General features: G+C 38.3%; 1 protein-coding gene across 3 annotated transcripts in view; it reads right to left on the bottom strand.

Annotated features, from left to right (window-relative positions):
• Positions 1-415: 415 nt before the first annotated feature.
• RAD9B (RAD9 checkpoint clamp component B) overlaps positions 416-21,710 on the bottom strand; it is a 28,727-nt gene continuing 7,432 nt past the window's right edge. For 2 of the 3 annotated variants that reach the window (XM_061383832.1, XM_061383834.1), the window contains exons 5-11: positions 17,244-17,343; positions 14,558-14,664; positions 10,749-10,855; positions 10,598-10,662; positions 9,948-10,070; positions 8,475-8,745; positions 416-1,426 (exon numbers count right to left, since the gene is read on the bottom strand). In XM_061383832.1, the coding sequence (XP_061239816.1) occupies positions 1,298-1,426; positions 8,475-8,745; positions 9,948-10,070; positions 10,598-10,662; positions 10,749-10,855; positions 14,558-14,664; positions 17,244-17,343 (902 nt within the window). In that variant the 3' untranslated portion in view covers positions 416-1,297. The remainder of the gene's footprint in view (positions 1,427-8,474; positions 8,746-9,947; positions 10,071-10,597; positions 10,663-10,748; positions 10,856-14,557; positions 14,665-17,243; positions 17,344-21,710) is intronic. The other variant, XM_061383833.1, reaches the window with a different exon arrangement.

The following is a 21,710-nucleotide window of genomic DNA, read 5'->3' as shown; positions in this document are numbered from 1 at the left end:
CTAAAGCACAATTGCTTGCCAGTTAATATTTCCTTGTGATTTGATGGTTTCACAGACTTAACAATAAGGTGTTACAGAAGTCGTTTGTCAGGTTATAACTGACTAGAAACAGGTTTAGGGGAGGGAGAGGCATGCATCATAAGATGTTACATAACAATGTTATTGTGTCAGATTGTTTAGCTTGTGCAGGTAAGAAGCTAATTCTTAAAGAGGCAAAGAACAGAGACATTAATCTTCCCTCTCATTCCACTCCAGACCCAGGCTCTCTTGGCAGTGGAGGCTGCTGTTCTATGTCAGCTAATACAGAAATAATTTTTTGGCATCCCTTCCATTCTTTTCTGCATCACACTGCAAAATTTTTAAGTCACATTATTTAACTTAAATTCTTAATATAAGCAATGGAGAAAAAGTTGGGGGGTTTTTTGCCTTTTATTTATTTTAATTTTTGTAATGTTGGGTTGGTTTCTGCCATAAAACAATGTGAATCAGCCATAATCATACATCCCCTCCCTCTGGGGCTCCCTCATCCAGTCCCTCCAGGCCATCACAGAGCGCAAGACTGGGCTCCTGTGCTTGCTGTACAGCAACGTCTCATCAGCGATCCATCTTACACCTGATGGTGCTACATGTTGATGCTGCTTTCTCCATTCACCTCACTCTTCTTCCCCTGCTGTGTCAAAGTTATGATCTTACATGAGAAAAGACTGCAGGACGTTTTCATCTGTCAGAAAGCATCAAAACTCAAATACTTGCAATCAAATACAAAAGATACCTGAACTTTACAAGCCATTCTGATGCACTCGAAATGGCTGCTACAGGAAGTTTAAATAACTATAAAACTGCAAAGAAAATGCTAAAAACTATTGTAAATAAACAATACATTGAAGAATTCTTTTTTTTTTTTGGCCACGCCATGCAGCTTGTTGAATCTTAGGTCCCAGAGACGGAATCTGTGATCTAATCAGAGATCAAACGCTTGCCCCTTGAATGGAAACTCAGAGTCCTAACCACTGGACTGCCAGGGAATTCCCTGAACTGAAGAAAATTCTAATGAGCTTTTTCCCTACACAAAAAACTTTTCTGCCTCCCACATAGCATAATGGATTTAAAGCAAGTTACATTTATTGACAAGCAGTTATTTCTAGATATGGTGGTTGTACAAGATGATGTGTAGATAACCAGTAGCCCATTCTCCAGGAAGCCCAAGACAGTATCTTCACAGATTTAAATGTGAAAATGTGTTTGTGGTACAAGTGAACCAGTAAATTGACGGGGCGGGTGAGCTCAGCCATCACTGTTAGAATGTGGAGAAACTGCCATTATTCATGTCTTCTTCACTGCCACTTGCTGTTGCCAGACTCGGGAAAGGGAGGCTGAAAGGTTCTTGTTGGTCAGAAGAAGCTGCTCCAAAGAACATGCAGGAGAACTGTGGGGGGTGGGGGGGAGAATAACTGTTGTTTATTCAAAGCAAGTTAGTGCTTATCAAATGCCCCTTTTCAGAAACTCAGCCACTGTGGTCTCACATTAGCTGATGGTTCATGAGATACCCAGAACCTTCATGAGTGGCCCAAAACATCCTAAAGTAAAACCCTTCCCTGGACTCCAGAGGCACACAGTTTGGGATCAGTGATCTGCTTTGGACTACCCTGCCCGAGCCACTGAAACCAACACCAGGGCTGTGGGGGACAGATGGAGACTGCTGGCTATCTTCCTCCACTTCACCCATCCTCTCCCCCTTCCCTCTTGCTGTGACAGAAGCTACTCCTGACCAGAGTCAGTCCTTCCCTCCCTGTCTCTGACTCCCAGCCTCTCCCATGCCTCCCCTCTACTGGATAGGAATATCAGCATTTTAAAATAATCAGATGTCTCATTAAAATATATAGCCTCATTCACGTCCTCCCTCCAACTTAATCTCTGCTGTGGAACTGTCTACAGGTGCTTTCTCTATTTTCTCATTCTACTCTTAGGTCCTATCTAAAAAAGCTCCTGACCCTCATACAGAAATTGTCCTTATAATGGTCACCAAAAATTGCCAGATTCCCTAAACTAATGGCCATTGCAGTCTCCACCCCACTAGATACTCACTCTGACACTTTCTTCTCATACCTTCCCCATGCTATGTTCTTCTGGTTGCTCTTTTCAGTTGGCTTGCCTTTTATTATTATTAAATTTATCTTTAAATGAAACAAAGATGAATGTTTACCCTCTTCTACCCACACTTTGAATCAGGGTTTCTCAACCTTAGCAGTGCTGACATTGGAGGACTTAAGTTTCTTTGCTGTGCGGGCTGTCCTGCTCCTGGGAGGACACGGAGCAGCACCCCTGGCCTCTACCCGAGATGCCAGTGGCAGCCCGCTTTCCTGAACTGTGACATCCGGAAGTGTCTGCAGGCATTGATGACTCTGTGTCCCCTGGCTGTGGTTAAGAGCCACTGCTCTAAGTGGTGGCAGTGTTCTCTGCCATACCCTCTCTCTAGAACTCACATTCACACTGCTGGCAGAAATTACTGTGTATATGCCAGGGAGTCTCACAGTTAGAATTTGAGCTTCCTATATCCTACTTGATTTCTGCAACTTACATGCAAAATAGAATTCATGATCTTAGCACTGAACCTGTTTCTCCAACCTTGATACCTCCCTTTCCCTTAAGCTCCATGACCGATCCATCACAAAGTCCTGCTGTTTTATTTCTTCAATTAGCTGTTTACTTTGGCTACTTCTCTCCATTTGCTACTGAATCACCATCTTTCAGACACAACTGAGTTTCCAGTCTTGCTTCACTGCACTGTGGGCAGCTTTCCCTGTTAAAACCCTTCAAATACTTTCAATGCCACAGTACCTGATATGGCCATTTACACCCAACATGAGTTGGAACTCACTCACTGCTCCAGTTTCGTTCACCCTGTGCCATTGTTTCCCCCGTCTATCTGCCCTCTGGCCACACTGGTCTTCCTCCAGGTCCTTAAAACTACCACACTCCCTCCATGACAGGGGCCTTTGCACATGCCACATCCACTCAGCTTCCCCTTACTATCTTATCCTTTCCAGCTCAGCTCCAAACACCAGTTTCAAAGACTTTCTGACCTCCTGGATTAGGTCAGCTCACACTTTAAATCCTCTCAAAGCACCCTGAACTTTCCCTTTATCACAGGTTAGTTTTTTTAAATGATCATATGTTTAGTCATATGATTATTTGTTTAATGTCTACCTCCCCACCCCCCCCATCCCCAGTCTATAATCAAGTGTAGGAACCTTTCTTGTTTATTTTGCACACCATTGTATACCCCACATCTATGGTGCAAGGCCCTCAACAAACACTGGTGGGAGTCATATGGTAGGTATCAAGCATGAATAAACAAACGATCCCTATTCTTGGCTCATCCTTACAAATCAGAAACTGAAGATGCCCTCCACATGGGGCACTTCAGACAGCAGTTGCTGAACCTGGGCTTCAGATGAAACACCCCAAATTAGCTGTGATATTGCCTGTGGTAGCCAGAATGAGGTCTGCCCTCACCCCCAAAGATGTCCACGTCTTAATCCCAGGACCCTGTGAATATATCACAAGGCAAAGGGGAATTAAAAGAGCAAGTGGAATAAGGCTGCTATCCAGGTAGGCCCAATGGGAAATCACAATGACCCTTAAATGTGGAAATCAGCATCAGAGTGAGGAAATGTGAAATGGACTCCACCAACCATTGCTGGTTTAAAGCCGACGGGTAACCATGATTAAAGAATGCAGATGATCTCAAGAAGAAAGGAAAAGAAAGAAAGCAGATTCTTCCCCAGTCTCCACAAAGGAACACGGCATTGCCAATGCTTTGATTTTAGCTCAATGAGACCCATTTTTGATATCTGAACTGAAAGATAATTTGTGTTGTCTTAAGCCACTGAGCATGTGGTAATTTGCTATAGCAGCAATAAGAAACTAATACACTGGTAAGCTAAAAATCTTAGTTTACTATGGTCTTTGAGAGCTGCCCTGAATTTGCCATTGACTTAAGGTCAAATGTCATTTGCTACCCCCTCTTGTCCCCTGCTACTCTTCAGCCTCTAAATCGTTCATGGCTGGATGATCAAGCCCTTCCCTAGTATCTAATAGTCTTCTAATGCAGAAAGTCTGTGAACAGCTATGCAACTTGGAATGAGTCCAAGTTCTGTATGAATTGAGTAAGAAGGTGCATTGTTATAGAAAAATTTAACAGTATACATGTTTTCTTAAAAATAGAACTGCCATACAATCCAGCAATTCCACTCCTGCTGTTTTTCTGAAAAAAATAAAAACACTAACGCAAAAAGTATCTGAGCCCCTATATTCTTTGCAGCATTATTTATAATAGCAAGATATAGAAGTGACCTTCTATATGTGTCTATATGTGTCCATCAATAGATGAATGGATAAAGAAGATGCGGTGCATATATACAAAGGAATATTACTCAGCCACGAAAAAGAATAAAAGTCTTGCCATTTATAACAAAATCAATGAACTTACAAGGTGTTATACTAAGGGAAATAAGTCACAGAAAAACACTATAAGATTTCACTTATATATGGAATCTAAAAAGCAAAACAAGTGAACAAACATAAGGAAACAGAAACAGACTCATAGATACAGAGAACAAACAGGTGGCTGCCAGAGCGGGGAGGTGTGGGGGGGATGAATGAACCAGGTGAGGGAGATTAAGAGGTACAAATTCCAGTTACAACATAAATGAGTCATGTGGATGAAACATACAGCATGAAGAAATAGTCAACAATATTATCATAACTTTTATGGGACTTTGGTCTTTGAAAACCACTCTAAATTTCTGTTATTGTGATCATTTTGTAATGTGTGGAAATACTGAATCATTATGTTATGCACATAGAATTTACATAGTGTTGTAGGTCAATCATACTTCAGTAAAAAAAGGTAACAATTCTAGATATTTTTCCTCATTTTGGTGTCCCTGAGAGCTGTGTATAACTTCTTGTGTGTGTGTATGTGTGTATAACTTCTTGATTAAACTTATTGAAAATCCACAATGGAAAAAATATTGGTCATTATTTAGAATACAGTAATATTTCTCTGTGCTGTGCTTAGTCACTCAGTCATGTTTGACTCTTTGCAACCCTATGGACTGTAGCCTGCCAGGCTCTGCTGTCCATGGACTTCTCTGGGCAAGAATACTTGAATTGGTTGCCATGCCCTCCTCCAGAGGATCTTCCCAACCCAGGGATCAAACCAGGGTCTCCTGCATTGCAGCCAGATTCTTTACCAGCTGAGCTATCAGAGAAGCCCAATACTCCTCTACAATAGTTTAATTTTGAAAACCCCCTTCCCCAAAGTAGAATACTACCATATATTTATTTTTTTAATAAGGTGAATTTAAAAATTGGTTTCATTTTGGAATTTTGTGATACTACTGGAGGGATTTTTAAAATTTTCTCAGGCTATCCCAAACCAGGTCTGGAGGTCTGCCAACTACTGGCTTATGCACTAAGAATACAGAGATGAATAAGACTCAGGTCTGCCCTTGATGAACTCACAATCTACCTAGTGGAGTAACAAGCATATCTACCAAGTTATTATGTGACAGTAATAATGAGTAGAATGAGAAGACTTCAGAAGGAGATGTATCATTTGAGTTGGGCTTTGAAGGTGGGTAGGAGTTTGAACAGTGAAAAGAGGAATACTACTACCCTGAAATGTAGGTGCAATAATATGAGCAAAAGTAGAACACAAAAGTATATGCACAATGTTTCCATTAAGATCAGGAACTAAGCAAGCAGGCCCATTCTCTCCACTCTAAATGTGGTATAGAGGTTATGTGCTAATGCAACTGAACGAAAGTCAGTTGGAGGCATTAAAGAAGAAATGAAACTATTGGTATATAAAAAAGTGACATATAGTAAGTATGTCTAAAAACCCTGAGAGAATCAGTGATAAAACGAATGGAAATAATAACATAAGTCAGCAGGGTAGTATGATATAAAAGTAACACAAAAAACAATAGCCTTCATATACATAAAAGGCAGTGAGAAAACAGAAAACATAACATCCATTCACAATAGCAATATAACAGGTTAATTATTTAGGAATAAGCTTAATAATAAATGTGTAAATGTATGAGAAACATTTTAAAACACTGCTGAAAGACACAAAAGTGGACCAGAATAAAGGGAAATACATTGCCTGTGTTCATAGACAGATTGACTCAACATCATAAAGATGTCACTTAACAGCCTCAAGTTAACAGAAATTTAAGGAAATCCTAATTAAAAAAAAACACCAATAGATTTTTTTATGGAGTTGGATACATTGATATTAAAGTTCAAATAAAAAATACATACTCAGGAATAACCAGGAAAAAAACTGACAAAATCTACAAAAGGATACTAAATCTACCAGACATTAAAACCTAATCTGAAGGACTAGAACTGGACCTCAGAGGAGGAAATGAGATTATATTAAATACTCTAGGGAAAGTCCCCTAATGCCATTTCAAGGAGTTTAAGTGAAATTCCATGGGAAAAGTGGACAATCCAAGAGATTTAAAAGCAGGAGAGTGATGCTGAGCACCGACCATCTGCCAGCTCCATCTATTAGCTCAATTAATTCACAACAATTCAATTTCACAATTCATCATTATTATCCTCATTTTACCAACAGAAAGAAAACTGAAGCAAAGATACGTAACCTGCCCAAGTCACACAAGTGGCAAGGCAGAGGCTCCAACCCGGGAGCCCTATACCTCACTGTAAGGTCCAAACAGAACCTTTTAGTACAGTGTGGAGGAAAACAAGAATGGAGAAGAATGGAGGTATGGAGGCCAATCAGAAGGCTCCCCGTAGTTCAGATAGATGATAAGGGTCTAAATCATTTACCCATAATGTAATCTCATTTCTGCAGGAGTTAAGGCAAAACTTCCCTTCCAAAGTAGAGTTTTCTTTTTAGAATTTAGGATGTAAGTGACATGACAGAAAAGAAAAGAGTGCTGTAATGAAACTCGTGGAGCTTACAGCTCTAAATGTCACTTTCCCTAGTGAGGAAATTGGCAATCTTAGTGAATTTCAGGGAGATGAAGCAGCAGGGAAATGTGTTCCTGTTGTTGTCTGCAAAAAAAATAAAAGTAAGCACAATATGTGTGACCAAAAAACAGGATGGGGAAAATGTTTTTGCATAATGAAAAGACACATTTTAGTTTTCTTTTATGGCCAAGTTAGTAATTAACATGAAGAGAAAATTGCCATAAGTACTGGGCATATAACAGGTATTCAATAAACACTTACGGGATCAAACTGAATAATAAGTGGAGTTTACTGTCCAATTTTACGACCCTAGAAGTCTTTATTACAGCATTGTCATTGTTTAGTTGCTCAGTCGTATTTGACTCTTTGCAAACCCGTGGATTGTAGCTGGCCAGGTTCCTCTGTCCATGGGATTTCTGAGGCAAGAATATTGGAATACGTTGCCATTTCCTTTTCCAGGGGATCTTCCTGACCCAAGAATCAAACCTGCATCTCCTACACTGGCAGGCAGATTCTTTACCACTGAGCCACCAGGAAAGCCCAGTAGCAGTGGATATTGTGACTTAAAAATGAAATAAAGTCAAAATGTAAAATTCACAGGGGTATGTAACATGGCAAGTGTCAGCTCCCTGCTCTTTCTCTTAGTAAAAAACTGACTGCCATCCTAATGACACTTTGGAAATGCAACTTAAATTGGTCCATTTTGCTAATTACTATCAATTCTGAAAAGGACTAGTGAGAAGTAAGTAGTAACTTCTAGCAATATTATTTCTCCTTTCAAATTTCTAAGAAACTCATATTTCCAAACCAATAATAACAACAGCAAAACAAGCTTGAATAAAACATTAATGTAAACATGTAAAATGGGGACTATCATTATTTAAGATACTTCTAATAAATTATGTTTATCTTCAGTTCAATAGATGACATAAGGTTTAACATTATAGCATTTTGTAGAATTTATCATCCATCTATAATAGCAAAATATTGGTATTACAATAATGTTATTAACTGGGACTCTACTACGAAGAAATTTGTGATGTTTCTTGTGATGAAATTTATATCTGTGCTACCATGAATAAGAGATTTCTTGACCAAACTTGAAAAAGAAAATTAGGACACTTATTTTAGAAAACAAAGTACATGACTTTAGCATATTATCAATATTTGTATGCAAAGATAATATGCTATAAACAATCATAATTTGTTCTTTAAAACAAGTGACTCAAATCTCTAAACATACTTTGTTAGAATTACTCAATGAACAATTTGTTTTGTATTGACATTGTATAAATCAGCCTTTTCTCCATCTCAGACTGGCTTCAGCTCTCCCCATCAAAAACTAATGAAATTAATTTCCAGGATATTGGGGGTGGGCTGAGGCAGGGAGATTGACAAGGGAGATGGACAGCAAGGATGCCTGACCTCGGCTTACTTATGTCTCAGTGTTGTTGTTCCTTTACCTTCCTGAGACATGGAGACCCTGGCACGTCTTCCGTGTCGCTGACACTGCTTTCTGGTACTTCACTCATGTTTCCATCGCTTTCGGGTACTTCAGTAATGTCTTTGTTCGCTCTTTTCATTAAAGGGCTGCCACAATTTTCCAATGTAGAAATGTTCGTGGGAGTCTCATTAGAATATAGCCTTTTGGGTTCTACTTTTCTTGAGATATACTCTGGGACCTTGCTGGTTACATTTTTACCAGCCTTTGAATTTGAATGTATCGGCTCTGACCTGAGGTATTAATAATAGAGATTAAATGAATGAACTGTTTACTTTGAAATATATATTTGTATATAACTAAAGGAGCAACATGAAATGACAATGATAACACCAGTTTAGGGAATATATTGAAAAAACATCAAACTAATTGTTTGAAAGTTAAGATTCACATATACGATTATTTAGAAATTCTCTTGCAGATTCAAATTTTTCAGTAAAGCAACCCAAGTGTGCAGGAGACAATCTTATGACACAGTAGAAGGGCATAGGTAGGAAAAAAAAAAGTCAAATTACAATACATCTGTATGATAAAATTGTATAGAATCATTAAAAAGCATGTTTCTAAGTCATTATCAGCAATATTAGAAAATGTTCACAATATAATATTTTGTGGGAAAAAAACAGGATACAAAACTACCTATGCTATATGAGCCAATCTTGTTTTAAAATGCAAATATATGCAAAATTAAAAGTCTGAAAGAAAACACAGTGTGTCAAACATTAACAGTGGCTACCATTAGGTGGTAAAATTGTGAGTGTTTTTCATTTTATTCTTTGTACTTTACTGCATTTTCCTAATTTCCCATAGAAATTTGTTATTTTTTACTATGAAGTAGCCTCCACCAAAAAAAAAAAAAGTTAAGAGGCAAAAGGGGGAGTTCCCTGGCAGTCCAGTGGTGAGGACATTACACTTTCACTGCTGTGGCCTAGGTTCAATCCCTGGACAGGGAACTGAGATCCTGCAAGCCATGCAATGCAGCCAAAATTAAAAAAAAAAAAAAAACAAAAAACGAGAGAGACACAAAAGGGAAAAAAAGAAAGAAAGAAAGAAAAACAATGGCTGCCTGTCCATATGTCTAAGAAAGAGAGCTCTGGGTAATGAATACAAACCTTCCTGTGAAACTTAACACTATATCACTCCTAAAAAACAGCCACTGAAATCACAAATGAGTTTTAGGTAATGACAAAGATAAACCAGACAGTTCTGTTAAACTGTGATCATACGAGAAAAAAGCAAGTATCTGTGAAAGATGGGTGATATTTCTATGTTACAGTTAGGTCTTCCTGGAGCTCTTCCTGATTCAGTTAAAATTTCAGATCTTTTAATGTTTTCCTTCTCAGTTGTTTCCTAAATGAATGCCATTGAATTATTGCAGAATAAGATTGCAGTAGCTTTATCCAAACCAATAAAGACATTAAAAACACAGGCTTACCTTCTTTGTTTTTGTGAAAGATACAGTGTTTGTAGAGAAGACGCTCTACTTGGCTCATCAGCTAATGTAGCCAAAATAAAGTTGGCTTCCAATAACATATCGTCAATACTTAAAGCCATGGGTCTAAAAAAGGCAAAACCAGAGCAAAAACCACACTCATTTTCTGATGGACACTGGGAAAACATTAGAAAATGATACCTGATTTTGGAGTAAAAAGAAACAGTAAAAGTAGAAGTCTTAATCGTTTTTTCACAAATTGAGATAGTCCTTAGACTTAAAAGAGCCCTTAAAAATTACCACATCCTAACCCAATCTCTTTGAAATTTTAGTTCTGAAATATAACATACCATAGTTTCATAGAGATTTAACTTGTTTAAGGCATATATAATTTTCTAATTAGGCAATTTATTCAGTATATCAAGTTTATAAATGTTTTTGCTCTGCAAAATAATGTATTTTTCTAAATCAAGTCACCAATCAAAAGAACACTAGGTTACAACATCTTTCAAAATTTTAGTTTGATAAGTGTTGCTAGTAAAGTTAAGGAATTCCTGAGGTGTGAATTAATTTCAACGTGACCCAAAGGGTTTTATTTATTAATATACGACAAAAGAAAAAAAAATAAACTCAGAAATGTCCCAAAGACCTACTTCCCAGGAAAGTCAAAATGAATGGCTATAGGAGCATGTATAGCTTCTGAAAATGTCAGCACTCCCTGAAAAGAAAAGAAGGGGGAAAATGTGAAATCTTTATTAAAAACTGCCACCGATAATTCTAACTGGACACTACTTTTGGTTTTACCTTCAGTTCTTTGAAGCAAAATGTTATTTCAGTGTCAATTCCAATTTGAAAGAAGTCAAACTCATCTGGACCAACAAACATCTCACTGTATACAGAATCGGTCAGGTCTGTTCAATATTATAGGAAAATAAAGAATAACATCAATTCTGTAGGTATTTGTGAAATTTTAATAAGAAAATATAGTCAGGGACTTCCCTGGTGGTCCAGTGGCTAAGACTCCTTACTCCTAATGCAGGGGGCTGGGGTTCAATACCTGGTCAGGGAACTAGATCCCACATTTCGTAACTGAGAGTTTCCCTGCTGCAACTAAAGATCCCACACAGCTCAACAAAAACGGAAGATCCTGCAATTAAGACTCAGTGCAGCCAAATAAATAAGTATTTTTTAAAAAAGAAAAGTAAATATAACCATAAATTGTAGGTTAAAAATAGCCACAAGTTCTTTGACATTTCTTCATTGAGTGGTAGGGTCTATACCTGTGTCCCTTCCCCTTGGGGTGAGTGGGCTTTCTGTCTACTCTCACTAATAGTATATGATGGAGTCATCTAGTGCTAGTTTCTGGTCTGGGCCCAGGCATTAAGAGACTGCCACCTCCACTTTCTCTATCCCACAAGCTGGGAGGGGTGGCCAAAAAAGAAAAAAATGGAAAGTAAAAATCAACTTCACAGAATGGGAGAAAATATTTGAAATAATATATGTATGATAAGGGGGGCTTCCCAGGTGGTGCTAGTGGTAAAGAACCCGCCCACCAATGCAGGAGACGTAAGAGACACAGGTTCAATCCCTAGCTTGGGAAGATCCCCTGGAGGAGGGCATAGCAATCCACTCCAGTATTCTTGCTGGGAGAATCCCACGGACAGAGGAGCCTGGCAGGCTATGGTCCATTGGGTCGTACAGAGTTGACTGAAGTGACTTAGCACAGCACGGCACATATGATAAGGGGCTAGTATTCAGAACAATAAAGACAAATAACTCAAGTGAAAAATAAACAAGGGATATGAACAGACATTTCTCCAAGAAAACATACAAATAAACAATAAGCACACACAAAAAGATACTCAAATCATTAGTTACTAGACGAATGAAAATCAAAAGCACAATGAGACAACACTTTATACCCACTGCTGCTGCTGCTGCTAAGTCACTTCAGTCGTGTCCAACTCTGTGCGACCCCACAGACGGCAGCCCACCAGGCTCCCCCATCCCTGGGATTCTCCAGGCAAGAACACTGGAGTGGGTTGCCATTTCCTTCTCCAATGCATGAAAGTGAAAAGTGAAAGTGAAGTCACTAGGATGGCTATAATCCAAAAGACAGACAATAACAGGTGAATTTTGTTCTCTTTTATTAAAATTTCATGTGCATTTAAAAAATGAAAATACAATCATACTATGCATACCATTTTATAATCTATTCAATAATATATCCTGGCTATATTTCCACGTCAATAACTGAAAGTTGCTCAGTTGTGTCCAACTCTTTTGAGACCCCATAGACTGTACAGTCCATGGAATTCTCCAGGCCAGAATACTGGAGTGGGTAGCCTTTCCCTTCTTCAGGGGATCTTCCCAACTCAGGAATCAAACTGGAGTCTCCTGCATTGCAGGCGGATTCTTTACCAACTGAGCTATGAGGGAAGCTCAGTCCCTTATGTCAATAAGTACCTTTTCCAAATTATTTGTGTGTGTTGGTGTTTTGTGTTTTCTACTACAATTATTAACTTCAATAACATCTTTGATATACATACCCAGAGAGAAAGAAATGTATACATACACACAAACAAGACTACTATTTTTTGGGAGGGGCTGTGCAGCATGGCTTGCAGGATCTTAGTTCTCCAACCAGGGACTAAACCCAGGCCCATGGCAGTAAAGGCCTAGAATCCTGCTAGGCCACCAGGGAACTCCCAAGACTACTTTTAATAATAGCTTCATTGTATTTCACCAATTAAACCAATCTCCTGTTCTCAGACATAAGATATAGAAAAGTGCTTTTCTATATTAAGTGCTTTTCTCCAGGTAGGAGGATTCCAGGTGACTTTATGTGCTGTTTGTGTGTTCTTAATTTTCTTCAATGAACATGAATTATTTAAGCATAAGAACAAAGGAGAAATAGTATTTATATTTTTAAAGGACCAAACAATACCTTACAAATACCTTCATCTCAATCAAGAAGGTCACGACTTGTGGTTGCCATGGGGGAGGGGGAGGGCAAGGGAGGGTTGGACTGGGAGTTTGGGATTAGCCGATCAAACTATTAGATGTAAAGTGGATAAGCATGTCTTAATAAACCATGATGGAAAAGAATACAAAAAAAGAATATTTTAAAAAATAAATTGAGAAAAGAAAGCTCATGTCACTCCCAGAGGGCTGACAATAGAGTAGGTGCAATAATAAAATTAAACAACTGGGTCCCCAGTCAAGCATAACTATAACTACTCATTAGAAAGCTGCTCACAAGGGATAGCATCTCCTGGTTACTAAATGGCCATCTTTATTCAGAGATGACATTATGAATATAAAACAGACCCTCTCACTAGCCACGCATATACTTTCCAGATCATGCACTTCTAAGTGCCAAAAAAGAATACTAGATGAGACTTGAGAGAAGCAACAAGAGCACGGTGGTAATGAGCCTAAGCCCTGGAACCTGACAGCCTCTATTCAGATCATAATCCACCACTTATTAACTGTGAGACAGCAGCAAGTCACTTAGTTTCTCTGTGCTTCATATTGTTCATATGGAAAATGAGGATACTAATAGTAGCTACATCACAGAGTTGTTACAAAGATCAAATGGCTTCACAAATGTAAACCATTTAGAACAGCATCTGGCAAAAACTAAACACTACCAAGTTACCTGACCCACCTTAAGCACTAGTTATACTGGTTTTTCACTTTCTTTTTTTTTCAGTGTTTATTTTTTTTACTTTTTTTAATATAAATTTATTTATTTTAATTGGAGGTTAATTACTTTACAACATTGTATTGGTTTTGCCATACATCAACATGAATCCGCCACCTTTCAAATAATGTTTCTACCTTTATATTCTTTCTTTGCTGCTGCTAAGTCGCTTCAGTCATGTCCCCACTCTGTGCAACCCCATAGACGGCAGCCCGCCAGGCCGTCCCTGGGACTCTCCAGGCAAGAACACTGGAGTGGGTTGCCATTTCCTTCTCCAATGCATGAAAGTGAAAAGTGAAAGTGAAGTCCTCCAGTCGTGTCAGACTCTTTACTGCTATCATCCCGCAAATATTATCCAAGGTCAAAGAATCTCAAACAGCTTATGCCAAAAATACCCTAGTAAATTTCCTTAACAGCAAAACTCCAGATTTAATCATGCCATAGTGTCTCCATTCCATCTGGATAACTCTTGGAAGAGTGAACTAAAGAAATATTCACATTTTCTGCCCTATATATTTGCCATCTGGAATATCTTACATTTCTAACTTAATTTTCCTTTTTATGTGGTCAAATATCATCTCAATTAGATGGCTAGCCTCTTCCCTTCCTTTATGCTAAATACAAAGGATAAGAAATAGACCTTAAAATTTTAACTGAAAAAATATTTTTCTCAGTAACCATTCTAATTTTAAAACAATTTGAATTTCACAGCCAAGTATTTTAATTACTGGTTGACAAAATTCTTTGGTCTCTTGAAAATTTTGATGATCTTTCTATGTTTTACTTTTACTGCCTTTTAGTAAAGAATAAATATTATGCCAGTAATATTTACTGTATAACCATAGAGTAATCAGGAAAGCCAGGAAGTAATATTCCATCAAAGCACAGTGACAGATATAATCCTTACCCATTGATTCCTCATTAGAACTCTTAATGCAAACCTTCAGTGGAGTAACAGCAAGAGTAACTTCCTCTTGACTCGATGTAAAAAGAACAATTGCCTCAGCAAGTACCCTATAAAATGCAATGAACAATATTACACTATTTGAAGAACAGAAATAAATTATCTTATGAAATGGAACTCAAATCTTTAATCTGGAAATAAATAGTTGAACTGTCCTGAATTTAGAAAAATCTACCCAAAAGACTTATCTCTATTCTTCCACGTGACGTGCTATATTTTTCGTATATCTTAAAACTACACCATTGGAAATTCCAGGGTGTTCCAGTGGTTAGGACTCATGCTTTCACTGCTGGGGCCTGGGTTCAATCCCTGGTCCAGGTTGTCCTGACATCCCAAATGCCCTTTCATCCTGGGTTCCCTTTTTAAAAACACCTTCATTGAGATACAATTCATATTCTACACAATTCACAGATTTAAAGCTGTATGGTTTGCATTTCCCTAAGGTCTAATGATGTTGATCATATTTTCATGTGCTTGTTGGCCATTTGCGTATATTCTTCGGAAAAATGTCCATTCAAATCCTTTGCCCATTTTTTTTAGTTAGGTTATTTATCTTTTTAAAGTTAAAAAGTTCTAAAAGTTTTTAAAATCTAAAATCTTTTTAAAGTTTTAAAGTTTTTAAAATCTAAAATCTTTTTTAAAGTTTTAAAGTTTTATTTATCTTTTTAAAGTTTTTAAAGTTAAAAAGTTCTAAAAGTTTTTAAAATCTAAAATCTTTTTAAAGTTAAAAAGTTTTAAAGTTAAAAAAGTTCTGGTTTATTTTTTAAATCGAAGTGAGGTTAGATAAAAATGAGATTCTTAGAATTTCTGTAATGTTGGTGTTAACCTGATGCTACACCTTAGATTAGTAGTGTTTCTCAATGCCAAAATGTCAGGAACACCTACCAAATTAATCTGGGAACTTTTCCAGTGTTAAGGGAGAGGTTTTGTACAAGATATCAAACAAGCTAATACAAAAAATGACAACATGAATGTGCAATTCAAAAAAGAAAAATACAAACTTCTAATAAATGTAAAAAGATGCTCAAGCTCCCTAGTAATAAAACAGACATAGTAAAGAACAACTAAAATGCCATTTTCTACCAAACAGGTTGGTAAAATTTTTGAAGATTAATCATAATCCTTTACTTGAAAGGATTCTCCTACACTTTTGGTAGGAATGCAAATTGGCACAAACTTTTCAGATAGCAATTTGCTAGTCCATATGTATGCAAATTTAAAATTTGTGTAAGCCTTTGACCCAGCAGTTTCATTTCCAGGACTCAATATGTGTTGTTGGCTTCCCAAGTGGCTCAGTGGTAAAGAATCTTCCTATTAGTGCAAGAGATGTGGGTTCAATCCCTGGGTCAGCAAGATCCACTGGAGAAGGAAATGGCACTCCATCGCAGTATTCTTGCCTGGAAAATCCCATGGACAGAGGAGCGTGGTGGGCTACAGTCTATGGGGTTGCAAAAGAACTGGACACAGCTTAGCAACTAAATGACAAAGTATGCGATACAATTTTGAAAGAGAGAAAGGTATCCATAGATACAGGGAGAGGGAAAGTTATAGACAAACTGACTATAAATAGAAGATGTAAAAAGATATACACCAAATTGTTAACAGATGTTACGCCTGCCAAGTGCAATAAATGGGGTAAGTAGAGGAGAAAGAGTTTCATTTTACATCTTTGCACTTTTCTATAAATTTTAGATGCACTGCAAGGAGTATGTATTTCTTTTGTAATTTAAAAAACAGTAAGGGTGATGCTTTTGAACTGTGGTGTTGGAGAAGACTCTTGAGAGTCCCTTGGACTGCAAGGACACCCAACCAGTCCATTCTAAAGGAGATCAGCCCTGGGTGTTCTTTGGAAGGAATGATGCTAAAGCTGAAACTCCAGTACTTTGGCCACCTCATGCGAAGAGTTGACTCACTGGAAAAGACTCTGATGCTGGGAGGGATGGGGAGCAGGAGGAGAAGGGGACGACAGAAGATGAGATGGATGGATGGCATCACCGACTCGATGGATGTGAGTTTGAGTGAACTCCTGGAGTTGGTGATGGACAGGGAGGCCTGGCGTTCTGCGGTTCATGGGGTCACAAAGAGTCGGACACGACTGAGTGACTGAACTGAACTGAACTGAACTGAAGGGTAAAATATCTTTTGGCTTACAAAATAATTAATGTTTAATGCTACGGTTTAATTGAAAAATTGAATTCCCCCTCACTGACAAATATATCTCACTCATTTTCTAGGAAAAAAACAACAAACAGGGATAAAATCAATCACATAAAATCTGTTACAATTTCCTCATGCTGCCTGTTTTGAGACATACAGTGTCTTATAGAAAGCATCATATGAATGCAAAGTGTTATCAAATAATATATTTTTCTCTTAATACCACTTGATGTAGCAAGCCACTGATGGGATAGTTCTAGAACTTTCTTGGCCAATAAATGATTATTTCTACCATTAGGCAGTTATTATCTACTATTATCTTTCTTCAGGTTTCCTCTTGATCCTGTAAGGTGATTTCTCCAAGTCTAATGTTAGCTTTAAAAAATGTACTTGATTTAAAAGTTCTAGGGCATTAATTCTTTACTCTGTGACCATACTATATTCAGGAAAAAAACAACAGAGAACTCATTACCTTGGCTGAATCACTAGTGTATTAGCACACATATTCTTTTGAAAAATAACTTGCAAAGGCCGACTTTCTTGAAAACACACATTATGAATCTTTTTAATACCTTAAAAATAATAAAGCAATCCATTAATAATTTTAAGTGCAAAATCAAAATTTTTAAAGACTTTTACACTTTTAAGTTCAGATTAAAATGATAAAATTAAAGTAATATTTACTATCTAGCAGGTGCACATAGGTTACAAGAAACACTAATCCTAAATGAATGTGTTTATCGCTCCCTAGTGGACACCATGTAACACGTCACACCCTCCAAACAGGCAGCAGAGTTCCCACATTCTTTTGAAATATGGGTAACTTCTTAAATTGTGTGTAAAATGGTAATGGCCCACTACCAATCATATATCTATGATTCTCTTTCAGAATTTTTCAACCAAGGCTGGTATTTCTGGATGGGACCTTTGAACATAAAACCTGAGCATTGAATCTGTATGTTCTTTCCCTGAGAGGATGAGAGGAGTGTGGAGCAGTGATAGCTATCATCCAGTGTACCCACAACTACAGTATTCATTGCACAGACATTATCTCTGATCCTCTCAATATCTCTATGGGGTAGGCACTTAATTTCAGAAGAGGAAGCTATAGCTTGAGCTTGGTTAAATGACTTCAAGGCTAAGCTGTTTTAACAAGTACAGTCAGACTTTATCTTTTTCTTTTTTTCTGAATCTAAGTTTGAACATAGAGCCCATATAATAAAATCCAGGTAGGCTACAACTTTCTACAGCATAATAATGTTACAATGAGAATCAAAATGATTCACTATAAATAGCATTTCTTAACTTATTTTTTTAACTGAATTAATAACAGCAATATTTATTATTTTCATAAATATTTACTGAGCACTTACTGTCTGCCAGGCTGATCAATTAGTTTTTAATGATCATCAAAAATACAGTGACTCAAAATAACAAGTGTTTGTTATTTTTCACATTTCAGTTAAGTGGCTCCTCTGGTTTGGGCTGGCTTCACTGTGGCTGGATCGTTTTGAATGGCCTCACGTTCATATCTGAGGCCTCACAGTTGGGACACTGGGACAGTTTGGATGGCTGGGGCCTCACACCACATGGTCTCCAATCTTCCAGGTGTCTACACAGGCTATGCTTATTCTCATGTTGATGGAAATGTTCTTAGTTTAACAGTGGAAGCTGACAGGCCTCTTGAGGCCTAGGCTTGGAACTCACACATCAATTCTAGTGCATTCTACTGATATCAAAGCAAGTCCAAGGCCAGCTGAGATTTGAAGTGGGGAAACAGACTTCAGCTTTTGAAGGGAAGGCCTGCAGATAATTTATGAGGTTTTTTTTTTTTTTTTTTTTGTAATCTACCACACAAGAAAGATTTGGGAGCTATGGACCAGTGAACAACTTGGACAAAAATCTTAGACCTCACAAACCTTAGATTCTAGTAAAGAGAGGTACACACTAAGAAAACAAGTATTAATGAAACAATTGGTGTATCACATAGTGGGCTTCCCAGGTGGTGCTGGCGGTAAAGAACCTGCCTGCCAATGCAGAAGAGAGACATGGGTTCGATCCCTGGGTCGGGAAGATCCCTTGGAGGAGGTCATGGCAACCCACTCCAATATTTTTCTCTGGAAAATTCCATGCACAGAGGAGCCTGGCGGGCTACAATCCATAGGGTCGCACAGAGTCAGATACGACTGAAGCAATTTAGCACTCATGCACACATGTCACAAAGTAGTAAGTACACAGGAATACAAAAAAAATGGCAGAAAGGGAGCTGGGGAGTGCCAGTGGTGAGGGTAGAATTTTAAATAGGGAGTTCAAGAAAGACCTCATGGAAAAAATGCCATTTGAGCAAAGACTGAAGGAGGTCTTCAAAAGATCAAACCATGCGCTGTCTGGAGAGGGAGCTTGCTAGGCAGAGGGGACAGCAGCCCAGCCCTTGAGGAAAAAGCATGTCTGGGACTCCTGGATCATGTGGGACCTCATAGGCTGTTGTAAAATCTTCAGCTTCTACCTTGGTACAATGGTGAGCTTTTTGAGAGTTTTGAGCTGGAGTGACATAATCTGACCTATTTTAAAGGTAGTACTGTGGCTGCTATTTTGGAAAGATATGAAGCTCACAAGTTGGCATATCTTATTTAAAAAAATATTTTCAAGTTACTTTTAGATGGATGTGTAATAGGATACAATAGATGCGCAAGGCATAACATTTAAAAACTACCAAAAATAGACAATGAAAGTTAGTCACCCTCCACCTCTGACTCCTGCCACCCTAGCACCCTTTTCAGAGTAACTACTGTCACCGGTTTCTCAGGTATTCTCCAGGAACAGTCCATGCATATACAAGCACAATCATACCTCTGTAACAAATATCTGACTCAGGTGAATATTGTATTGGTATTACCAAGGATGTCCAAGTAATGCCTTATTTCTTTGTCATCCCTGAGGCTCTTTCTCTTGCTGCTTGCTTCCTTCCCCTTTTTCGTTAACACAAACAAGACACTTTCAGTTTAGGCCTTTGATCACACTGCTTCCTCATAGTAGAATGCCCTCCCATTTCTGACCATTGGTAATGTACCCGGATGTGAGGCCAGCACCTGCAAGACCTTCCTTTCCTCTTCACCTTTTCTCTCCCAAGTACATCCATTGTACCCTTTTAAAACCAACTTGGTTGGGGGCTTCCCCGGTGGTCCAGTGGCGAAGAACCTGCCTGCCAATGCAGGGGACACGGGTTCAATCCCTGGTCAGGAAGATCCCACATGCCGCGGGATAGCTAAGCCAGTGCTCCACAACTGCTGAGCCTGTGCTCTATCTAGAGCCCTTGAGCTGCAACTGAGCCCTCGTGCTGCGACTACTGAAGCCCACACACCTAGAGCCTATGCTCTGCAACAAAAGAAGCCATCACTATGAGAAGCACCACAACCAGAGAGTAGCCCCTGCTCGCTGCAGTTAGAGAAAACCCATGCAGCAATGAAGACCCAGCGTGGCCAAAAACAAATAAATCAATCTTTAAAAAAATAAAGTAACTTCGCCTGATGTACTTCTTCATTGCATTTTTTTCTAGCCTTCTAGTTTAATAATTTTCCATGACAGAATGCAAATGGGATAAAAATTTAAAGTCCTGTTTACTTTGTGTCATTTACTGACTTATTCTAGTGCTGCACAAAGTACTGGACTATAATGAGACAAGGAATTTTCACCAGAATTTCTTCCTTCCTTAAGAAAGTCTTATTATTGAAACAACAATGAAAACAAAACAGCTGAACTAAATAGAAGGCTTAGCAGTGTTGACTTAAATTCTGGCATAAGTTCCTTATCTTCTCACAGACCAGCAACAAACAGTCTGAGGTCCAGCCACCAGTCCGTGGACCGCTTGAAGGCACTGGTCTGTACCATCTGCCCCCAGCAATGGAGTACCTGATGCTATGATAGAATCCTGCTTGCCATTTCATAACTCAATCTGCAACTTCCTTCAGTGGCTCCAGAGAACTCTCTCAGACCTGAAGAGGCACAGCTAAGGAATAAGCATTATTTTGATGTTCCATTTGTGGAGTTTGGAATTTCAGAGGTTAGTGATAGCTCAAAAATCTTACAAGTCGGCCAATGCTCCTAATTCCTTTATATTTACTGTTACCAAAGTTTAGTCATGAGTAGATCTGTAAATGCCCTGTCAAAAAATCTTAAAACCCTGAAGTGGGAATCCTGCCCTCTTGACACCACGTCATTAATATACATGTACAAATCAGGGTTTTATTTTCACTCAAATAGCCAGTGCCCCCCTCTTAGGGAATCCCCTCTCTGTTGGAGACCTGTTTTCTTGATCAGAACAGAACTTAGTAGCAGGCGCTTTAGATCAGCAGAGCATGTTCTTCAGGGACAACTCACTGACTCATTTTTAGCTACTCAGGGACTTGTGCAAATGAAAATACAGAGAGTTGATAGAATTATTATTAGGCAGGTGAATATTTCATATGAAATCTTGGTTCTTGATGATATAAATCAACTTTTTTCCATTAATAGATGCTAAATACTCTAAGAAATCACCATTCTGGGAACTACTTGTGGTTAGAGTCAGAGAAATTGGTCTTTTTTAGTGGCTCATATTTTCACAACTGTTTTCTATCAATGAAGAGAGCCAAATTCACTTCACTGTCCTTCATTTCTTCCCAAATCCCAAATATGTATTTCTAGCAATTTATTGGATATCTCTGCCCAGGTGATTTTTCTCAACTAAATTTGAACACTGTTTTCCTGCCAGATTACATAAATAAAATTGCAAGCATAATTTCCTGAGTACATACAGTTTGGGAAAATATAAGTATTAATATTTACCCCAATTACTATACTAGCATCTATCGCCTCTGTTCCCCTTCCTTCCTGAGCCATCCGTCCCTGTTGTGTAGCCACCATGAGGTTTGGGAGGCACCAACTTCACTTCAAGCATCTC

This window comes from Bos javanicus, chromosome 17 (assembly GCF_032452875.1).
Source record: "Bos javanicus breed banteng chromosome 17, ARS-OSU_banteng_1.0, whole genome shotgun sequence".
NCBI classification, from domain to species: domain Eukaryota; kingdom Metazoa; phylum Chordata; class Mammalia; order Artiodactyla; family Bovidae; genus Bos; species Bos javanicus.
This window is presented reverse-complemented; position numbering and strand designations above follow the sequence as displayed.